Source organism: Coregonus lavaretus (genome assembly GCF_964263955.1).
Source record: "Coregonus lavaretus genome assembly, chromosome: 27".
In the NCBI taxonomy this organism is placed as follows: domain Eukaryota; kingdom Metazoa; phylum Chordata; class Actinopteri; order Salmoniformes; family Salmonidae; genus Coregonus; species Coregonus lavaretus.
The window spans coordinates 16,235,594-16,252,710 of record NC_140014.1 but is presented as its reverse complement, the minus strand read 5'-3'; the positions used below and the strand labels follow the sequence as shown (position 1 = coordinate 16,252,710).

General features: G+C 42.7%; 1 protein-coding gene across 3 annotated transcripts in view; it reads right to left on the bottom strand.

Moving 5' to 3' along the window:
* LOC311102917 (dimethyladenosine transferase 1, mitochondrial-like) overlaps nt 1–16,839 on the bottom strand; it is a 44,460-nt gene extending 27,621 nt beyond the window's left edge. The window contains exons 1-6 of one of the 3 annotated variants that reach the window (XM_084144403.1): nt 16,794–16,839; nt 8,043–8,214; nt 5,697–5,848; nt 5,471–5,579; nt 5,158–5,309; nt 4,891–5,010 (exon numbers count right to left, since the gene is read on the bottom strand). In XM_084144403.1, coding sequence (XP_084000529.1) covers nt 4,891–5,010; nt 5,158–5,309; nt 5,471–5,579; nt 5,697–5,848; nt 8,043–8,175 — 666 coding nt within the window. In that variant the 5' untranslated portion in view covers nt 8,176–8,214; nt 16,794–16,839. Of the gene's footprint in view, nt 1–4,890; nt 5,011–5,157; nt 5,310–5,470; nt 5,580–5,696; nt 5,849–8,042; nt 8,810–16,707 lie in introns of those variants that run through there. The other 2 variants (XM_084144404.1, XM_084144402.1) reach the window with 2 other exon arrangements.
* Nucleotides 16,840–17,117: the final 278 nt, after the last annotated feature.

Here is a 17,117-nt window from a genome sequence, read left to right as displayed (position 1 = left end):
CAGAATGAGCTCAACAGCGTGCTGTTCAGTATTTTATGTAATCAGCAGGAGACCAGCTCATGAAATACCCATCGTCTGTCTTAATGACAGCCATTCTCCCTAGTGACCATTATCACCTCTCCATCACGGTTGACAACTCCACAGTGTTGCCCTCCCTGAGTGCAAAACACCTTGCCGTGCCGCTGGACAACACCCTGTCGTTCTCTGAAAACATCAAAGCAGTGACTCGCTCCTGCAGGTTGATGCTCTAGAACATCCGTAGAGTATGACCCTACCTCACACAGGAAGCGGCGCAGGTCCTAATCCAGGCACTTGTCTTTTCCCGTCTGGACTCCCACAACTCGCTGTTGGCTGGGCACCCCACTTGTGCCATCAAACCCCTAGAAGTTATCCAGAACGCTGTAGCCCGCCTGGTTTTTAACCTTCCCAAGTTTTTAACCACCCCGCTCCTCTGCACACTCCACTTATTGTTTTCTTTAAGCAATGGCTTTTTTCTGGCCACTCTTCCGTAAAACCCAGCTCTGTGGCATCTCTTTGTTGCCTCTCTGATTAATGCCCTCCTTGCCTGGTCCGTGAGTTATGGTGGGCGGCCCTCTCTTGGCAGGTTTGTTGTGGTGCCATAGTCTTTCCATTTTTTAATAATGGATTTAATGGTGCTCCGTGGGATGTTCATTTTTTTATAACCCAACCCTGATCTGTACTTCTCCACAACTTTGTCCCTGACCTGTTTGGAGAGCTCCTTGGTCTTCATGGTGCCGCTTGCTTGGTGGTGCCCCTTGCTTAGTGGTGTTGCAGACTCTGGGGCCTTTCAGAACAGCTGTATATATGCTGAGATCATGTGACACTTAAATAAAGTCCACCTGTGTGCAATCTAACTAATTATGTGACTTTTGAAGGTAATTGGTTGCACCAGATCTTATTTAGGGGCTTCATAGCAAAGGGGGTGAATACATATACACGCACCGCTTTTACGTTATTTATTTATTGGAATTTGGACTATTTTGTGTATGTCCAATACATCAATTTAAATTACAGGTTGTAATGCAACAAAATAGGAAAAACACCAAGGGGGATGAATACTTTTGCAAGGCACTGTATGTGGTTGTCCCACCTAGCTACTGTATCTTAAGATGAATGCACTAACTAAGTTGCTCTGGATAAGAGTGTCTGCTAAATGACTAATGTCAATTTAAATCACAGATACCCTACATAAACATGCATGAGCACAAATTAACAACTGCAGCACAAACACACACTACTCAGACCCACTTACACGGATGCCTGCGCACATATACACACGTATGGCACGTGTACATTCAGACACACACACACAAGAACACACAGAGATAACGTAAAAGCTGCCTCTGTGTGATGAAATAATCATTGAAGCAATTTCTTCTAAGAGAATGAACAATCAGCCCTAGTTTCATTCATGTCACTGCTCTTCTCTGTTCTTCCCTTACCCCATCCATTCCATACAGATGAAATATTTACTAACAGAGGGCTTTCAAAGACAAACTACTTCTTCAGGGGGCCCAAGTCCAACCTAAAGCCCATCCCCAAGAACAGAGAAACATCATTCTCAGTAATCTGTCGCCTAGGCCTATAATTGTACATAATAATCATTCCCCTCACCAGTTTCACAGACCTAAGACTGTGAAAGGGACCGAGATCTCATTACTGCTCTGTGTGATAGCACTGCATCTCAAATACCCACCGGGCATCATTACCCAACATGTCACAATTCTGAAGACACTTCTGAGACAACATTGATTTAACGCAGCCGTAATGAACCCTTGTACTGTACGTGTCTCATAAAGAGTCTAGTGACAGCAGCAGAAAGACTTGAATGACAAAGAAATGGGGGCAATGGAGGAAGGGGAGAACAGAGAGTAAATAGGAGTCACACTTTATTTGGATAGTCCGGATTGTCCATCTGTAGACGCTCTACTGATGGTCATACTATCAACAAACTATTTGTTGATAAGCAACTGCTTGTTAAGGTTACGGTTAGTGTTAGGTTTAGAATAAGGGTAAGGTTAGAGTTAGGGTTAGTAGATAGTTAGTTGAAATGTTATGTGTGTGTGTGCTCGACAAAAGGAGCATTAGAGCTGGGACGATACACCGAAAATTAACGATACCGACATTGCCTTCCTCTTACCAAAGCATTTTGCTGTACATTTGTCTGTAATTTTCTGTGACTTTGTGTGAAAGACAGTTTTCAAAGTAACTACTGTTATTCTAGTTGCAGAGAGGAGAGTCACAGCTTTCTGTGAGTACATGTATTTAATGTATTTCTCACCTAAAGTATTCAGACCCCTTGACCTTTTCCACATTTTGTTACGTTACAGCCTTATTCTAAAATGGATTAAATAAATACAAATCCTCATCAATCTACACACACTACCCCATAATGACAAAGCGAAAACAGGTTTATAGACAAAACAGAAATACCTTATTTACCTAAGTATTCAGAACCTTTGCTATGGAGACTCGAAATTGAGCTCAGGTGCATCCTGTTTCCATTGATCATCCTTGAGAAGTTTCTACAACTTGATTGGAGTCCACCTGTGGTAAATTCAATTGATTGGACATGATTAGGAAATGCACACTTGTCTACATAAGGTCCCACAGTTAACAGTGCATGTCAGAGCAAAAACCAAGCCATGAGGTCAAAGGAATTGTCTGTAGAGCTCCGAGACAGGTTTGTGTCGAGGCAGATCTGGGGAAGGGTACCATAAAATGTTTGCAGCATTGAATGTCACCAAGAACACAGTGGTCTCCATCATTCTTAAATAAAATAAGTTTGGAACCACCAAGACCCATCCTAGAGCTGGCAGCTCGGCCAAACTGAACAATCAGGGGAGAATGGCCTTGGTCAGGGAGGTGACCAAGAACCCGATGGTCACTCTGACAGAGCTCCAGAGTTCCTCTGTGGAGATGGGAGAACCTTCCAGAAGGACAACCATCTCTGCAGCACTCCACCAATCAGACCTTTATGGTAGTGTGGCCAGACAGAAGCCACTCCTCAGTAAAAAGCAAATGACAACCCGCTTGGTCTGATGAAACCAAGACTGAACTCTTTGGCCTGAATGGCAAGTGTCACGTCTGGAGGAAACCTTCCACCATCCCTACGGTGAAGCATGGTGGTGACAGCATCTTACTGTGGGGATGTTTTTCAGCAGCAGGGACTGGGAGACTAGTCAGGATCGAGGGAAAGATGAACGGAGCAAAGTACAGAGAGATCCTTGATGAAAACCTGCTCCAGAACGCTCAGGACCTCAGACTGGGGCGAAGGTTCACCTTCCAACAGGACAACGACCCTAAGCACACAGCCAAGACAACACAGGAGTGGCTTCGGGACAAGTCTCTGAATGTCCTTGAGTGGCCCAGCCAGAGCCCGGACTTGAACCCGATCTAACATCTCTGGAGAGACCTCCTGAAAATAGCTGTGCAGCGACGCTCCCCATCCAACCTGACAGAGCTTGAGAGGATCTGCAGAGAACAATGGGAGAAACTCCCCAAATACAGGTGTGCCAAGCTTGTAGCGTCATACCCAAGAAGACTCGAGGCTGTAATCGCTGCCAAAGGTGCTTCAACAAAGTACTGAGTGAAGGGTCTGAATACTTATGTAAAATATTTGTAATACATTTGCAAACATTTCTAAAAACCTGTTTTTGCTTTGTCATTATGGGATATTGTGTGTAGATTGATGAGGGAAAAAACTATTTAATCAATTTTAGTAACAAAATGTGGAAAAATTCAAGGGGTCTGAATACTTTCCGAATGCACTGTATTAACATTAAGTTAATGGCACCCCTTTACAACTGGAGTAGGTTGTAGTTAGTATGGTTTTGATGCGCCTGCAGAACGGAGCAGAGCCGAGCGTGCCATTTGCAGTGAATAGGCCGACATCAATAGCCTAGGCCTAGCACTGGAAAGTTTTTGTAGGACACTAGCCTACATTTACTGATAGATTAATCAATTAGCCTACATGGCTATCTAGCAACAATATCAAATTTAGAGTTAGCAATCTAGCTAAGTGTTTTGAGTTCCCACTTCCTCAGGTGGTGAATACCTAATATACACTGAGTGTACAAATATTGAGTTGCACCCCCCCCACCTTTTGCCCTCTGAACAGCCTCAATTTGTCGGGGCATGGACTCTACAAGTTGTCGAAAGCGTTCCACAGGGATGCTGGCCCATGTTGACACCAATGCTTCCCACATTTGTGTCAAGTTGGCTGGATGTCCTTTGGGTGGTGGACCATTCTTGATACACAGGAAACTGTTGAGCGTGAAAAACCCAGCAGCGTTGCAGTTCTTGACACAAACCGGTGCATCTGGCACCATACCCCGTTCAAAGGCACTTCAATATTTTGTCTTGCCCATTCACCCTCTGAATGGCACACATACACAATTCATGTCTCAATTGTCTCAAGGCTTAAAAATCCTTCTTTAACCTTTCTCCTCCACTTCATCTACACTAATTGAAGTGGATTTAAAAAGTGACATCAATAAGGGATCATAGCCTTCACTTGGATTCACCTGGTCAGTCTATCTCATGGAAAGAGCAGGTGTTCATTATGTTTTGTACACTCAGTTTAATTATAGAGCCCTGGTGCTAACGTCAAGTAACTGTCCATTAAAACATTATTTTTAATCATTGTATTTGTTGTTATCGAGCAAAATAGTTACATTTATTGTAATATGACTTTGTGTCCATATCTCCCAAAAATAATTGGGTTAACGCAAAAAAGTATCAATTTATTGCGATATGGATTTTCTTCATCATCAACTGTCACCATGGAGCATTGTCATCATCAACTTCGATATACAGCCAAGATGGTGTGTGCGCGTGGGCAGAGTAAAGCAGAGCGTGGGGTCCTACCTCAGGTTTGGGGCTGAAGGCCCGTCCAGGGATGGTGAAGCAGCTCTTTACAGTACAGAGGTACTGGGCCATGATGGACAGACGACTCCTCTGTCTGCTGGTTGTGCTGGCTGTCAACCTCTGGAGAGGGGAACCCAACATATTTGGTCTGTATAATATATAGCCCTGATAAGTAGATCAAGGCTTAATAATACAAACGGAAAAGCAGTTCCTGATTCAGGAAAAAACGACTGAGTGAGAATAAACAGTACTGAACAGCACACATACTTCTGCCACCTCTTTCTGGAAGGTAAGGGTGAGTCTGGTCCGGCCGTAAACAAAGGGTCCAGTTCTGTTGGATATGTTCTCCAGCCACTTGATGATGAGAGGTGTGGACACACTGAAGGGAAGGTTCCCTATGATATGCAGGTCTGGTGGATCTGAGGAGGGACAGTTGAAGTAGATCACACTGTTGCGTGTTGCAAAACTTTGCACAAAATCAATGTAGTTTGTTCCAGACATAAAGTAATCTAGTAGGTACTTCCATCAGGCAAGTGACAAATCTACCTCAATACTAAGTCAACTTTTTCCTCTCACTCACCATCCTCCCATGCCTTGGTTATGACTTCTGGGAATCCTCTGTCCATTCTGTATGAGAGTATGTCACCATGGACAACCCTGAGCTTCCCTGGTGCTGCTTCAGACAAGAGCTGTGGAAACGGACATAGCATCTTACAGGTACTTGAGAATTTAAACTACTTTACTGTTTCCAATTTGGGCAATTCTTTGAAAGACAACCCCTTCCTGCATGTTCTCCTATTAGGTACCTTTAGTCCAGGTATAAAGCGATTGTCCTTCTCCACCACCAGCAGGTCTGCAGCCCCAGCGTTGAGGATGGAGCGGGTCAGCCCTCCAGGTCCAGGACCCACCTCACACACATGGGTGTCCCTCAGACTGCCTGCCTGGCGCACAATCTTATCTACACAGTTCAGAAAACACAGTGACCAGGGTGTACTACTTACTCACATTGGAACTGGTTGGATATAGGAAAACACAGTGACCAGGGTGTACTACTTACTCACATTGGAATGGGTTGGATATAGGAAAACACAGTGACCAGGGTGTACTACTTACTCACATTGGAATGGGTTGGATATAGTAAAACACAGTGACCAGGGTGTACTACTTACTCACATTGGAATGGGTTGGATATAGTAAAACACAGTGACCAGGGTGTACTACTTACTCACATTGGAATGGGTTGGATATAGGAAAACACAGTGACCAGGGTGTACTACTTACTCACATTGGAATGGGTTGGATATAGTAAAACACAGTGACCAGGGTGTACTACTTACTCACATTGGAATGGGTTGGATATAGGAAAACACAGTGACCAGGGTGTACTACTTACTCACATTGGAATGGGTTGGATATAGTAAAACACAGTGACCATGGTGTACTACTTACTCACATTGGAATGGGTTGGATATAGTAAAGTGAACAATGTACATGTAACTGCCAAAATACAGGAAACACTTGAGTAAATTAGGGATACAAACTATATTGAAAGCAGGTGCTTCCACACGGGTGTGGTTACTGAGTATATTAAGCAATTAACATCCCATCATGCTTAGGGTCATATTTAAAAATGTCCAGTTGCCCATTCTTTTGGCTACCATGGCTAAAAGAAGAGATCTCAGTGACTTTGAAAGAGGGGTCTCAAAGGAGCATGGTGGGTTTAAAGTGTGTGTGTGTGTGTGTTTGTGTGTGCGTGTGTGTGTCAGTCACCAGATCTCAACCCAATTGAACACTTGTGGGAGATTCTGGAGCGGCACCTGAGACAGCGTTTTCCACCACCATCAACAAAACACCAAATTATGGAATTTTTCGTGTCACATCCCTGCAATAGAGTTCCAGACACGTGTAGAATCTATGCCAAAGCGCATTTAGGGTCCTATAAAAGGAGAACGTGGACGGAATCACGGAATCCAGACATCAAAACGGAATTCAACAATATAAATAAATGTATTGACCTTAGTAGGAAATCAACTTAATGCATTGAACTTCAGAAAATTCATAAATTTTTCCAAGTTAATAATAAGACATGAATAAAATGCATCAGATTTGTATTTTCCTGCAACTTTCTGAAACGACAGAGGAATGCCCGTCTGTGTGCAGTGCGCGCATATCTCTACACTTTGTGTAGCCATTAGCAATGATGCTAATGATAACCTTCTTCTGGTAGAGATGGAAAGGCTTTCCCAAAAAAACATCTAAATGAAATGTGAACTACTATAATCCACTGGCCATTTGTTTTGCAAACTCTGCAATCACGAGCGCTACAGAAACATCGCTAACCAAACAACCCGCTCTTGCTGGTGCGCACTTGCATTAAAGGGTAACTAGGCCTACACCCAAAAATCAACATTTCTTAGACTTTTCCCAGACCTCAAAAGTGGTCTCCTGATGTGGTTTAATCATTGTTGTGGACTTAAAACATAACATTTTGTTATTTTTCTATTTTTTTAAAGTCTGATTTTGAAAACGATAACCTGAAAGAACTTGGAAAACTGAAACCTGGAAAAACAACATAAAAGAGAAAACGGATTAAAATAAATTAAACAGAATCAGGGCAAAAAATACAATCGATTTAATTATAATTAGGCCCTAAGCTGTTCTGGTGGCCCAACTCCCTATTAAATCACTTTATGTTGGCGTTTCCTTTATTTTGGCAGTTACCTGTATCAATGCACTATCTAGTTGATGTTACATGCATCTTTTATTATGACATTTTGACATTCAAGAATAGTGTCTTCCATATGTATATGACTTGCATGCTAAATAAAGGTTGGCAGTGGCATTGTATTTTAGCATACGCCTGGCTCCTATCTCTCCTTGGCAAAGCTGGCTATGCTTCTTTAATGCTTTTATCTAAAAACAGAAACCTTGTTCAAGGGCATCAGATCAGATCTGCAGCACTGCATCACTGATATAATCACATCAGTAGTGTCTGCTGCTAGTGGACAAGCCTATGTGGGCACTTCAGTCCAGTACACTGAATGTGTTGTGAACAGGGGGAAGAAAAAACCCCATTGTGTCCTCATTGTGTAGAAGACAAAGTGTACCAGGTGTTGGTGCATTGCAGCTAAAGGAAGAGGAGGCTGACTCACCTGTGAGCCTCATGTCCAGTAGAAAGTTCTGGGACAGCTGTTTCTCTGCTCGCAGGTTGTACAGTTTGATTACCTCCCCAATGGTGGGCAGGGGAGGCAGGCGAAATGCCGCTATCTTTGTGGGAGCCGCCATCCCTCAAACCGTTCTGCTGTGCAAATATAAAGGGGGGTACTGTAGTAGGAATATGATGATTAATGCACCTCTTCAATAGGGGAGTAATTACACTGAGAGGGTAAATGTCAGAGTAATTAGTGATAGTTTAGAGATCTGGGGATTATCTGCTAATCTCCCATAATGAAGATAAACATGCTAATGCATCCAGGTTCCATTTTAGAGCTCAAAGATCATAGAATTAGGAATTCGAATAAGATACTATATTAAAAGCACAACTGCTATTGTCAAAGAATGCTCAATGGTAGCGAGAGAAAATACAGGGTGTAACATCTGAGGATTAAAAACATGACCTTGATCGCCGCCCAGTGGATAAATTACCAACCTACATGGTGTTATGAAATTCATATTGGGCAGTTATGGATGTGTCCTGCCAAAGACAGTGGAATGACTCTGGTGGTTCTGCCCCATAATGTCAAACCTATTACAACAGTCATATGCTAAAACATTCAAAGTCAACCCAGTGTCATCAATTTAGCTTTCATTTTGAATAAGTGAATCAGAGCATAGGACCTAACGTTACAACAGACATTCTTCCAACTAGCTGAGGAACGCTCAGCTCCATTCTCTTATATCGAGGCAGAGTTGAGTATTGATACCTGGTCGAGCGATTTGCTAGCAACAACATTGAGTCACCATCAGTCGATACTGGTAAAAATGTCAATTCTGAAAATGCTTGTTTGTTCTGTATAACTGTGGTCCTTACGCGGGGTGCTGAAATTCATACTTTTGATACAACCACCGACTTTTTATTTTAAAAAGTATGAATTTCAGCACCCCGCGGAAGAACCGCAGTTGTACAGGACAAACCTAAGTAGGCTACAGGTAAGGGACTGTACTATATTTATAATGAGAGATACCTGGAGGAAATCTGACCTCTCTGAAATAAAAATGGATGGCCCTCCCTTTAGTAAAATATAATTCTACCTGACCCTCCCTGAACGCTTGAAAAACCAAAACAACTGACACCCCATACCCCAAATAATAATTAAAACATCAAATGGATAGCAGAGAACATGCCTACCCTTTACCCTTTACGCAGACCAGAGCCTTCGATATGCAGTTTTGTAAGCATTACATGGCAAAGTAGCCAGAAGATTGTGGATTCGCAGACCACTGCAGACAAGGGTGAAAATATCCCTATTATAATAAAAATACTGCATTAATCTATCATCTTATTTGCAGTCCGAAAAATTTGCATTTTATAAACGCATTTCATGAAATTCTGTCATTTTATATGACTGTACACAAGCAGAATCCTTTTAGGTTCCACAACAGAGCCTGAAAACAAATGAGCGCAGGCTGCAGCACCAGAGACGTTTTGATTTCTATACAGGCTATTGTTAAAAAAGAGGATAGTCTTAAGTTTGGAACAGTTCTTAAGTTGGCTATCAACTGTAGAAATTGAGTGCAACAGAAGTATCTGATCATCAATGAATTCAAGAAAAAGCCATTTGTTTTTTAACACAGCAGCCGCATAACATAAAGTAGGTCTACACAGAGTGTACAAAACATTAAGAACACCTGCTTTTTCCATGACAGACTGACCAGGTGAAAGCTATGATCCCTTATTGATGTCGCTTGTTAAATCCACTTCAATCAGTGTAGATGAAGGGGAGGAGACAGGTTAAAGAAGGATTTTTAAGCCTTGAGACAATTGAGACATGGATTGTGTATGTGTGCCATTCAGAGGGTGAATTGGCAAGACACAAAATGTAAGTGCCTTTGAACGGGGTATGGTAGTAGGTGCCAGGCGCACCAGTTTGTGTCAAGAACTGCAACGCTGCTGGGTTTTTCACACTCAACAGTTTCCCGTGTGTATCAAGAATGGTCTACCACCCAAAGAAAATCCAGCCAACTTGACAACTGTGGGAAGCAACATGGGCCAGCATCACTGTGGAATGTTTTCGACACCTTATAGAGTTGAGGCTGTTCTGAAGGCAAAAGGGGGAGGGGAGGGGGGGGTGCGCAACTCAATATTAGGAAGGTGTTTCTAACGTTTGGTATACTCAGTGTCTATGCACTTGTAACTTTTTCTTTATTTGGGAAACTATAATTTTCTAATTTATTCCATGATATTGTTGTTACAAAATAGATTTGTGTTGACTGTGATTAAGGCATGGGAATATAAAAGCATCTGCTGGGTTAAATTAACAAACTAGGCATGCATAGCTCAGGGATGATCCTCAAACCAAAGACAGGCCAAACTCGTGTTTCTAAAAGTGAATTCAATGGCACTGTAGAATGACTGTATGCCTAATAAGGCAATTGTTGTTAAATTAAATGTCATTTTATACAGCCTAAATGCGAAATGTATAGGCATGTTGAAGTGCTGTTGTTGATGTGTTGTTGAAATGCTGAGCGCTCCTGCCAGCCTATAGCTGTCACAAACGCTTCACAGTTGATTTCTTAAATGGCAGGCTATAGCCTTGAAATAATATAACCTAAATAATTTATTTGTGCTCCTTCTTAGGCTACCAGATTTGCTCCCGACTGATTTAGAGTCAGTATGTTGTTTAATAGCATGTTGAAACATTGAACGTCAATTGAGAGTGACAAAATATATCCCATATGCATCTGAGTCACATCTATCCCCGGCATTTTACAGCTTGTTTCTAGCATAAAGCATTGCGGACTAAAGCGTCGCTATAGATCGCCTTACAGTGCATTCGGAAAGTATTCAGACCTCTTGAGTTTTTCCACATTTTGTTACGTTACAGCCTTATTCAAACATTTATAAAATAACATCCTCACTTATCTACACACAATACCCCATAATGACAAAGGAAAAACAGGTTTTTAGAAATTCTTGCAAATGTATTAAAAATAAAAAACAGAAATACCTTATTTACATAAGTATTTAGAACCTTTGCTGAGACTTGAAATTGAGCTCAGGTGCATCCTGTTTCCATTGATCATCCTTGAGATGTTTCTACAACTGGATTGGAGTCCACCTGTGGTAAATGCAATTGATTGGACATGATTTGGAAAGGCACACATATGTCTATATAAGGTCCCACAGTTGACAGTGTAAGTCAGAGCAAGAAACAAGCAATGAGGTTGAAGGAATTGTCCGTAGAGCTCCGAGACAGGATTGTGTTGAGTCTGGGGAAGGGTACCAAAACATTTCTGCAGCATTGAAGGTCCCCAAGAACACAGTAGCCTCGATCATTCTTAAATGGAAGAAGTTTGGAACCACCAAGACTCTTTCTAGTGCTGGCCGCCCAGACAAACTGAGCAATCAGGGGAGAAGGGCCTTGGTCAAGGAGGTGACCAAGAACCTGATGGTCACTCTGAATGAGCTCCAAAGTTCCTCTGTGGAGATTGGAGAAACTTCCAGAAGGACAACTATCTCTGCAGCACTCCACCAATCAGGCCTTTATGGTAGAGTGGCCAGACGGAAGCCATTCCTCAATAAAAGGCACATGACAGCTCGCTTGAAGTTTGCCAAAAGCCACCTAAAGGACTCAGACCATGAGAAACCAAATTATCTGGTCTGATGAAACCAAGAATGAACTTTTTGGCCTGAATACAAAGCGTCACGTCTGGAGGAAACCTGGCACCATCCGTACGGTGAAGCATGATGGTGGCAGCATCATGCTGTGGGGATGTTTTTCAGCGGCAGGGACTGGGAGACTAGTCAGGATCGAGGGAAAGATGAACGGAGCAAAGTACCGAGAGATCCTTGATGGAAACCTGCTCCAGAGTGCTCAGGACCTCAGACTGGGGCGAAGGCTCACCTTCCAACAGGACAAAGACCCTAAGCACACAGCCAAGACAAGGCAGGAGTGGTTTCGGGACAAGTCTCTGAATGTCCTTGAGTGGCCCAGCCAGAGCCCGGACTTGAACCTGATCGAACATCTCTGGAGAGACCTCCTGAAAATAGCTGTGCAGCAACGCTCCCCATCCAACCTGACAGAGCTTGAGAGGATCTGCAGAGAAGAATGGGAGAAACTCCCCACATACACGTGTGCCAAGCTTGTAGCGTCATACCCAAGAAGGCTCAAGGCTGTAATCGCTGCCAAAGGTGCTTCAACAAAGTACTGAGTAAAGAGTCTGAATACTTATGTAAATATTATATCATTTTTATTTTATTTAAATTTTTCTTCTAAAAACGAGGTTTTGCTTTCTCATTATGGGGTATTGTGTGTAGATTGATGAGGAAAAGCAACAATTTTATTAATTTTAGAATAAGGTAACAAAATGTGGAAAAAGTCAAGGGGTCTGAATACTTTCTGAATACACTGTATATAATCAGGTCTATGCTTTTAGCCATTTACCCTCACATACCCCTCAATTTGAGCCCTGGTTTTAACTTAACTACAGGATCGGTGTCCCTATACCGGGAAGGTTGCTGCTCAATATGCGATATGTGACTAGAATGGCGTTGTAAACAACAGCCAACTTTCCCGGGACATAGACATGTCTTATAAGGGCAGAAAGCGTAAATTCTTGTTAATCTAACTGCAGTGTCCAATTTACAATAGTTATTACAGCAAAAAAATACCATGCTATTGTTTGAGGAAAGTGCACAACAAAACAAAACACTTTTGTCACGGCAACTGGTTTTATACATTCACCTCTGAAGGTAAATAATGATTACATTCAGTAATCTTGCTCTGATTTGTCATCCTGAGGGTCCCAGAGATAAAATGTAGCATAGTTTTGTTTGATAAAATCCATTTTTATATATAAATGTCTCCCCCCGGGCCATCTAGACGTGTGAAAGTTAGTGTATTTTCTGTAGGGAAGCTAACGATCCATCATGTATGACATTCCTGGGAGTGTGTAAACTTAAATGTTTTATTACCATAGCATTTTTGTGTGTTCTCTATAATTCTGTACTTTAAAAATGTATAAATTGACCAATTCGGAACATTTGGGAAAACTCCTGGCTGACTTGATACAAAATATTGTGTAGTGATGTAATCCTTCACTGGATCAGTCTGAAACTTTGTACACACAATGCTGCCATCTTGTGGACAAAATTGTAATTACACTTTGATTCCTACATCACTGTCTGGCCTTTCTCTTGCATTTCAAAGCTGATGCAAGAAAACAAAAAATTGAAAATGCATGTTTTTTTGTTTGTATGATCTTTTACCAGATCTAATGTGTTATTCTCCTACATTATTTTCACATTTCCACAAACTTCAAAGTGTTTCCTTTCAAATTGTATCAAAAATATGGATATCCTTGCTTCAGGTCCTGAGCTACAGGCAGTTAGATTTGGGTATGTCATTTTAGGCGAAAATTGAAAAAATAGTCCGATCCTTAAGAGGTTTTAACACACCAAGCCCTTCACTGATACTGAGATACACTATATATACAAAAGTATGTGGACACACCTTCAAATTAGTTGATCCGCCTATTTCAGCCACACCAGTTGCTTACAGGTGTATAAAATTCGAGCACACAGCCATGCTATCTCCATAGACAAATATTGGCAGTAGTATGGCCTTACTGAAGAGCTCAGTGACTTTCAACGTAGCACCGTCATAGGATGCCACCTTTCCAACAAGTCAATTTGTCAAATTTCTGCCCTGCTAGAGCTGCCTAGATCACCCGCTGAGTGGTGAAGCACGTAGTGCGTAAAGATCATCTGTCCTCAGTTGCAACACTCACTACAGAGTTCCAAGCTGCCTCTGGAAGCAACGTCAGCACAAGAACTTCATGAAATGGCTTTCCATGGCCGAGCAGCCGCACACAAGCCTAAGATCACCATGCGCAATGTCAAGCATCGGCTGGAGTGGTGTAAAGCTCGCTGCCATTGGACTCTGAAGCAGTGGAAACACATTCTTTGGAGTGATGTATCACGCTTCACCATCTAGCAATCCGACGGACGAATCTGGGTTTGGCGGATGCTAGGAGAACGCTACCTCCCCCAATGCATAGTGCCAACTGTAAAGTTTGGTGGATGAAGAATAATGGTCTGGGGCTGTTTATGGTTTCGGGATAGGCCCCTTAGTTCCAGCGATGGGAAATCTTAACGCTACCCTGGACAACACCCTGTCGTTCTCTGCTAACATCAAGGCGGTGACCCGATCCTGTAGGTTCATGCTCTACAACATTCGGAGTACGACCCTGCCTTACACAGGAAGCGGCACAGGTCCTAATCCACGCACTTGTCATCTCCCGTCTGGATTACTGCAACTCGCTGTTGGCTGGGCTCCCTGCCTGTGCCATTAAACCCCTACAACTCATCCAGAATGCCGCAGCCCGTCTGGTGTTAAACCTTCCCAAGTCCTCTCACGTCACCCCGCTCCTCCGCACACTCCACTGGCTTCCAGTTGAAGCTCGCATCTGCTACAAGACCATGGTTCTTGCCTACGGAGCTGTGAGGGGAACGGCACCTCCGTACCTTCAGGCTCTGATCAGTCCCTACACCCAAACGAGGGCATTGCGTTCATCCACCTCTGGCTTGCTGGCCCCCCTACCTCTGCGGAAGCACAGCTCCCGCTCAGCCCAGTCAAAACTGTTCGCTGCTCTGGCACCCCAATGGTGGAACAAGCTTCCTCACGACGCCAGGACAGCGGAGTCACTCACCAACTTCTGGAGACACTTGAAACCCCACCTCTTTAAGGAATACCTGGGATAGGATAAAGTAATCCTTCTACCCCACCTTACCCCACCCCAAAGAAGAAAAAAAACATATTGTAAAGTGGTTATCCCACTGGCTATAAGGTGAATGCACCAATTTGTATGTCGCTCTGGATAAGAGCGTCTGCTAAATTACGTAAAAGTAAATGTAAATGTAGACGATTCTGTGCTTCCAACTTTGTGGCAACAGTTTGGGGAAGGCCCTTTCCTGTTTCAGCATGACAATGCCCCCATGCACAAAGCGAGTATCATACAGAAATGGTTTGTCGAGATCGGTGTGGAAGAACTTGACTGGCCTGCACAGAGCCCTGACCTAAACCCCATCGAACACCTTTGGGATGACTTGGAACGCCGACTCCGAGTCAGGCCTAATCTCCCAACATCAGTGCCCGAACTTACTAATGCTCTTGTGGCTGAGTGGAAGCAAGTCCCCGAAGCAATGTTCCAACATCTAGTGGAAAGCCTTCCCATAAGAGTTGTTATAGCTGCAAAGGGGGGACCAACTACATATTAATGCCCATTGTTTGACGAGCAGGTGTCCACCACATACTTTTGGTAATGTAGTGTATTTAAGAGTGCATGGTGATTGAAGGAATTGGTTGACAAAATCTATGGATAGTAGACTATAATTTTGTCTGTCAAACAGGTAGGCATACCTCTTATTTCTTGAATAGGAAGAAATAGGCTCCAACACAAAGCCTGCTTGTTGTTAGTAGCCTAAACTCAAATTAAATTGAACACTATTTAAATCAATTAGTCCTTCTCAAATAAGCCTACTTTCAGTACCCATGCGCTGTCAATCTCCGCAGCTGCTGCTTCATAGTAATGTAAGTTACTCTAATATGGTTTATTGTGAAGTCAATAACTCTTATAAATAGCTTCATTATGGGCAACAAAACATATTGTTTTTATTCAAATCAATTATAGCAGTAGCAAGCTTACCTCCAGTCCTCCTTATATTTGCGCTCTCCCTCTCAAACTGAACATCAGTAGGCCTTGTCCGCGCACACAGATATTGCATTTTTGGGACAAATAAAACATTATTTTCAGAAGAAGCCTTTGACTCGCCTCCTGAAGTGCCACTGTACACAGCCCAGCCATAGGTTAGGCCGCACAAAAGGGTCTACACCAGCAAGAACAGGGCAGGCCAGGGCTCATGATTGGGATAGCCTATCCACACAGAATATCAGATCTCAACAATGATTGGAGAAGTGTTCAACATCACCAGTAGGCTTATCTACCAAATCCTTATGATATATGTTTTCATAAGCGCAAAGTAACTGCAAGAGACCGGTTATAATGTCTGACCAAAATACAGGACAAATAAATAAAAATGAGTGGAGTGTTGATAAAATGAGAGACATAATTGTTTGGTTACGGGCCAAAATTCAGGACTGTCCCGCACAACGCCGGACATGTGGTCACCCTAGACCCTGCCCCTGACTGAAATTAAAAAAGCACGGCCCTCCCCCATTTTTCTCCGGGTAACAATTGTGTACATTTCGACCGCTCCCTAAGCCTTTTCATAATTTATATTTTTACAAGTATCGACTGATGGTGACTCAATGTTGTTGCTAGCAAATCGCGCGATCAGTTATCAATACTCAACCTCAATATAAGAGAATGGAGTTAAGCGTTCGTCAGGTAACCTTCAACTGGCAACGTGATACATTGTAACTAATGATTGACAGTGTGACCATGAAGACATCTTACTCTTTACTGAAACCAGTTTCTAAACCATACTAAACCAACTTTGCTGAAACTGTAGCTAGCAACTCAAAACATGTAACTATGTATTTATACTAGCCAACTGAGAAGCCAGCAGCATGTAGCTACGTTTTGCTTCTTTTTCGGGCAAAAGCCTCTGACCTGAAACAGTTGTAACATATTTACGTTCACAAACTCGTCCGTGCAATATTTGACTGCTAAAACCAAAGGCGAACTTCAAAACACAAGCCAAGAAAGGTAAACGCGTTGACCTGATAACAAGTTTCTCATCAGGTTGTATGTCTCTTCCTGAAATATAGCTGTCGTCAGGAAACTGGCAGGTTGACATCCAATGGGATTGCAACAATTGCTTCTGCAACCAATCAATTTGGGAGAGGCGGGACTTAAGGTTGCCCTTGAACGTCCATATTTTGTTGATGTAATGATAGATTATGGCCAACAGGGGGAAGCATTTTGATAGCAAGCTTCTACATTTGACATACCGTGTAATTCAAAAGAGAAATACTCTTGACGCCACTTCCATACAGCTACGACCAGAAGTGACTTTTTCGTAACACGTTAGGATAATTTACGCA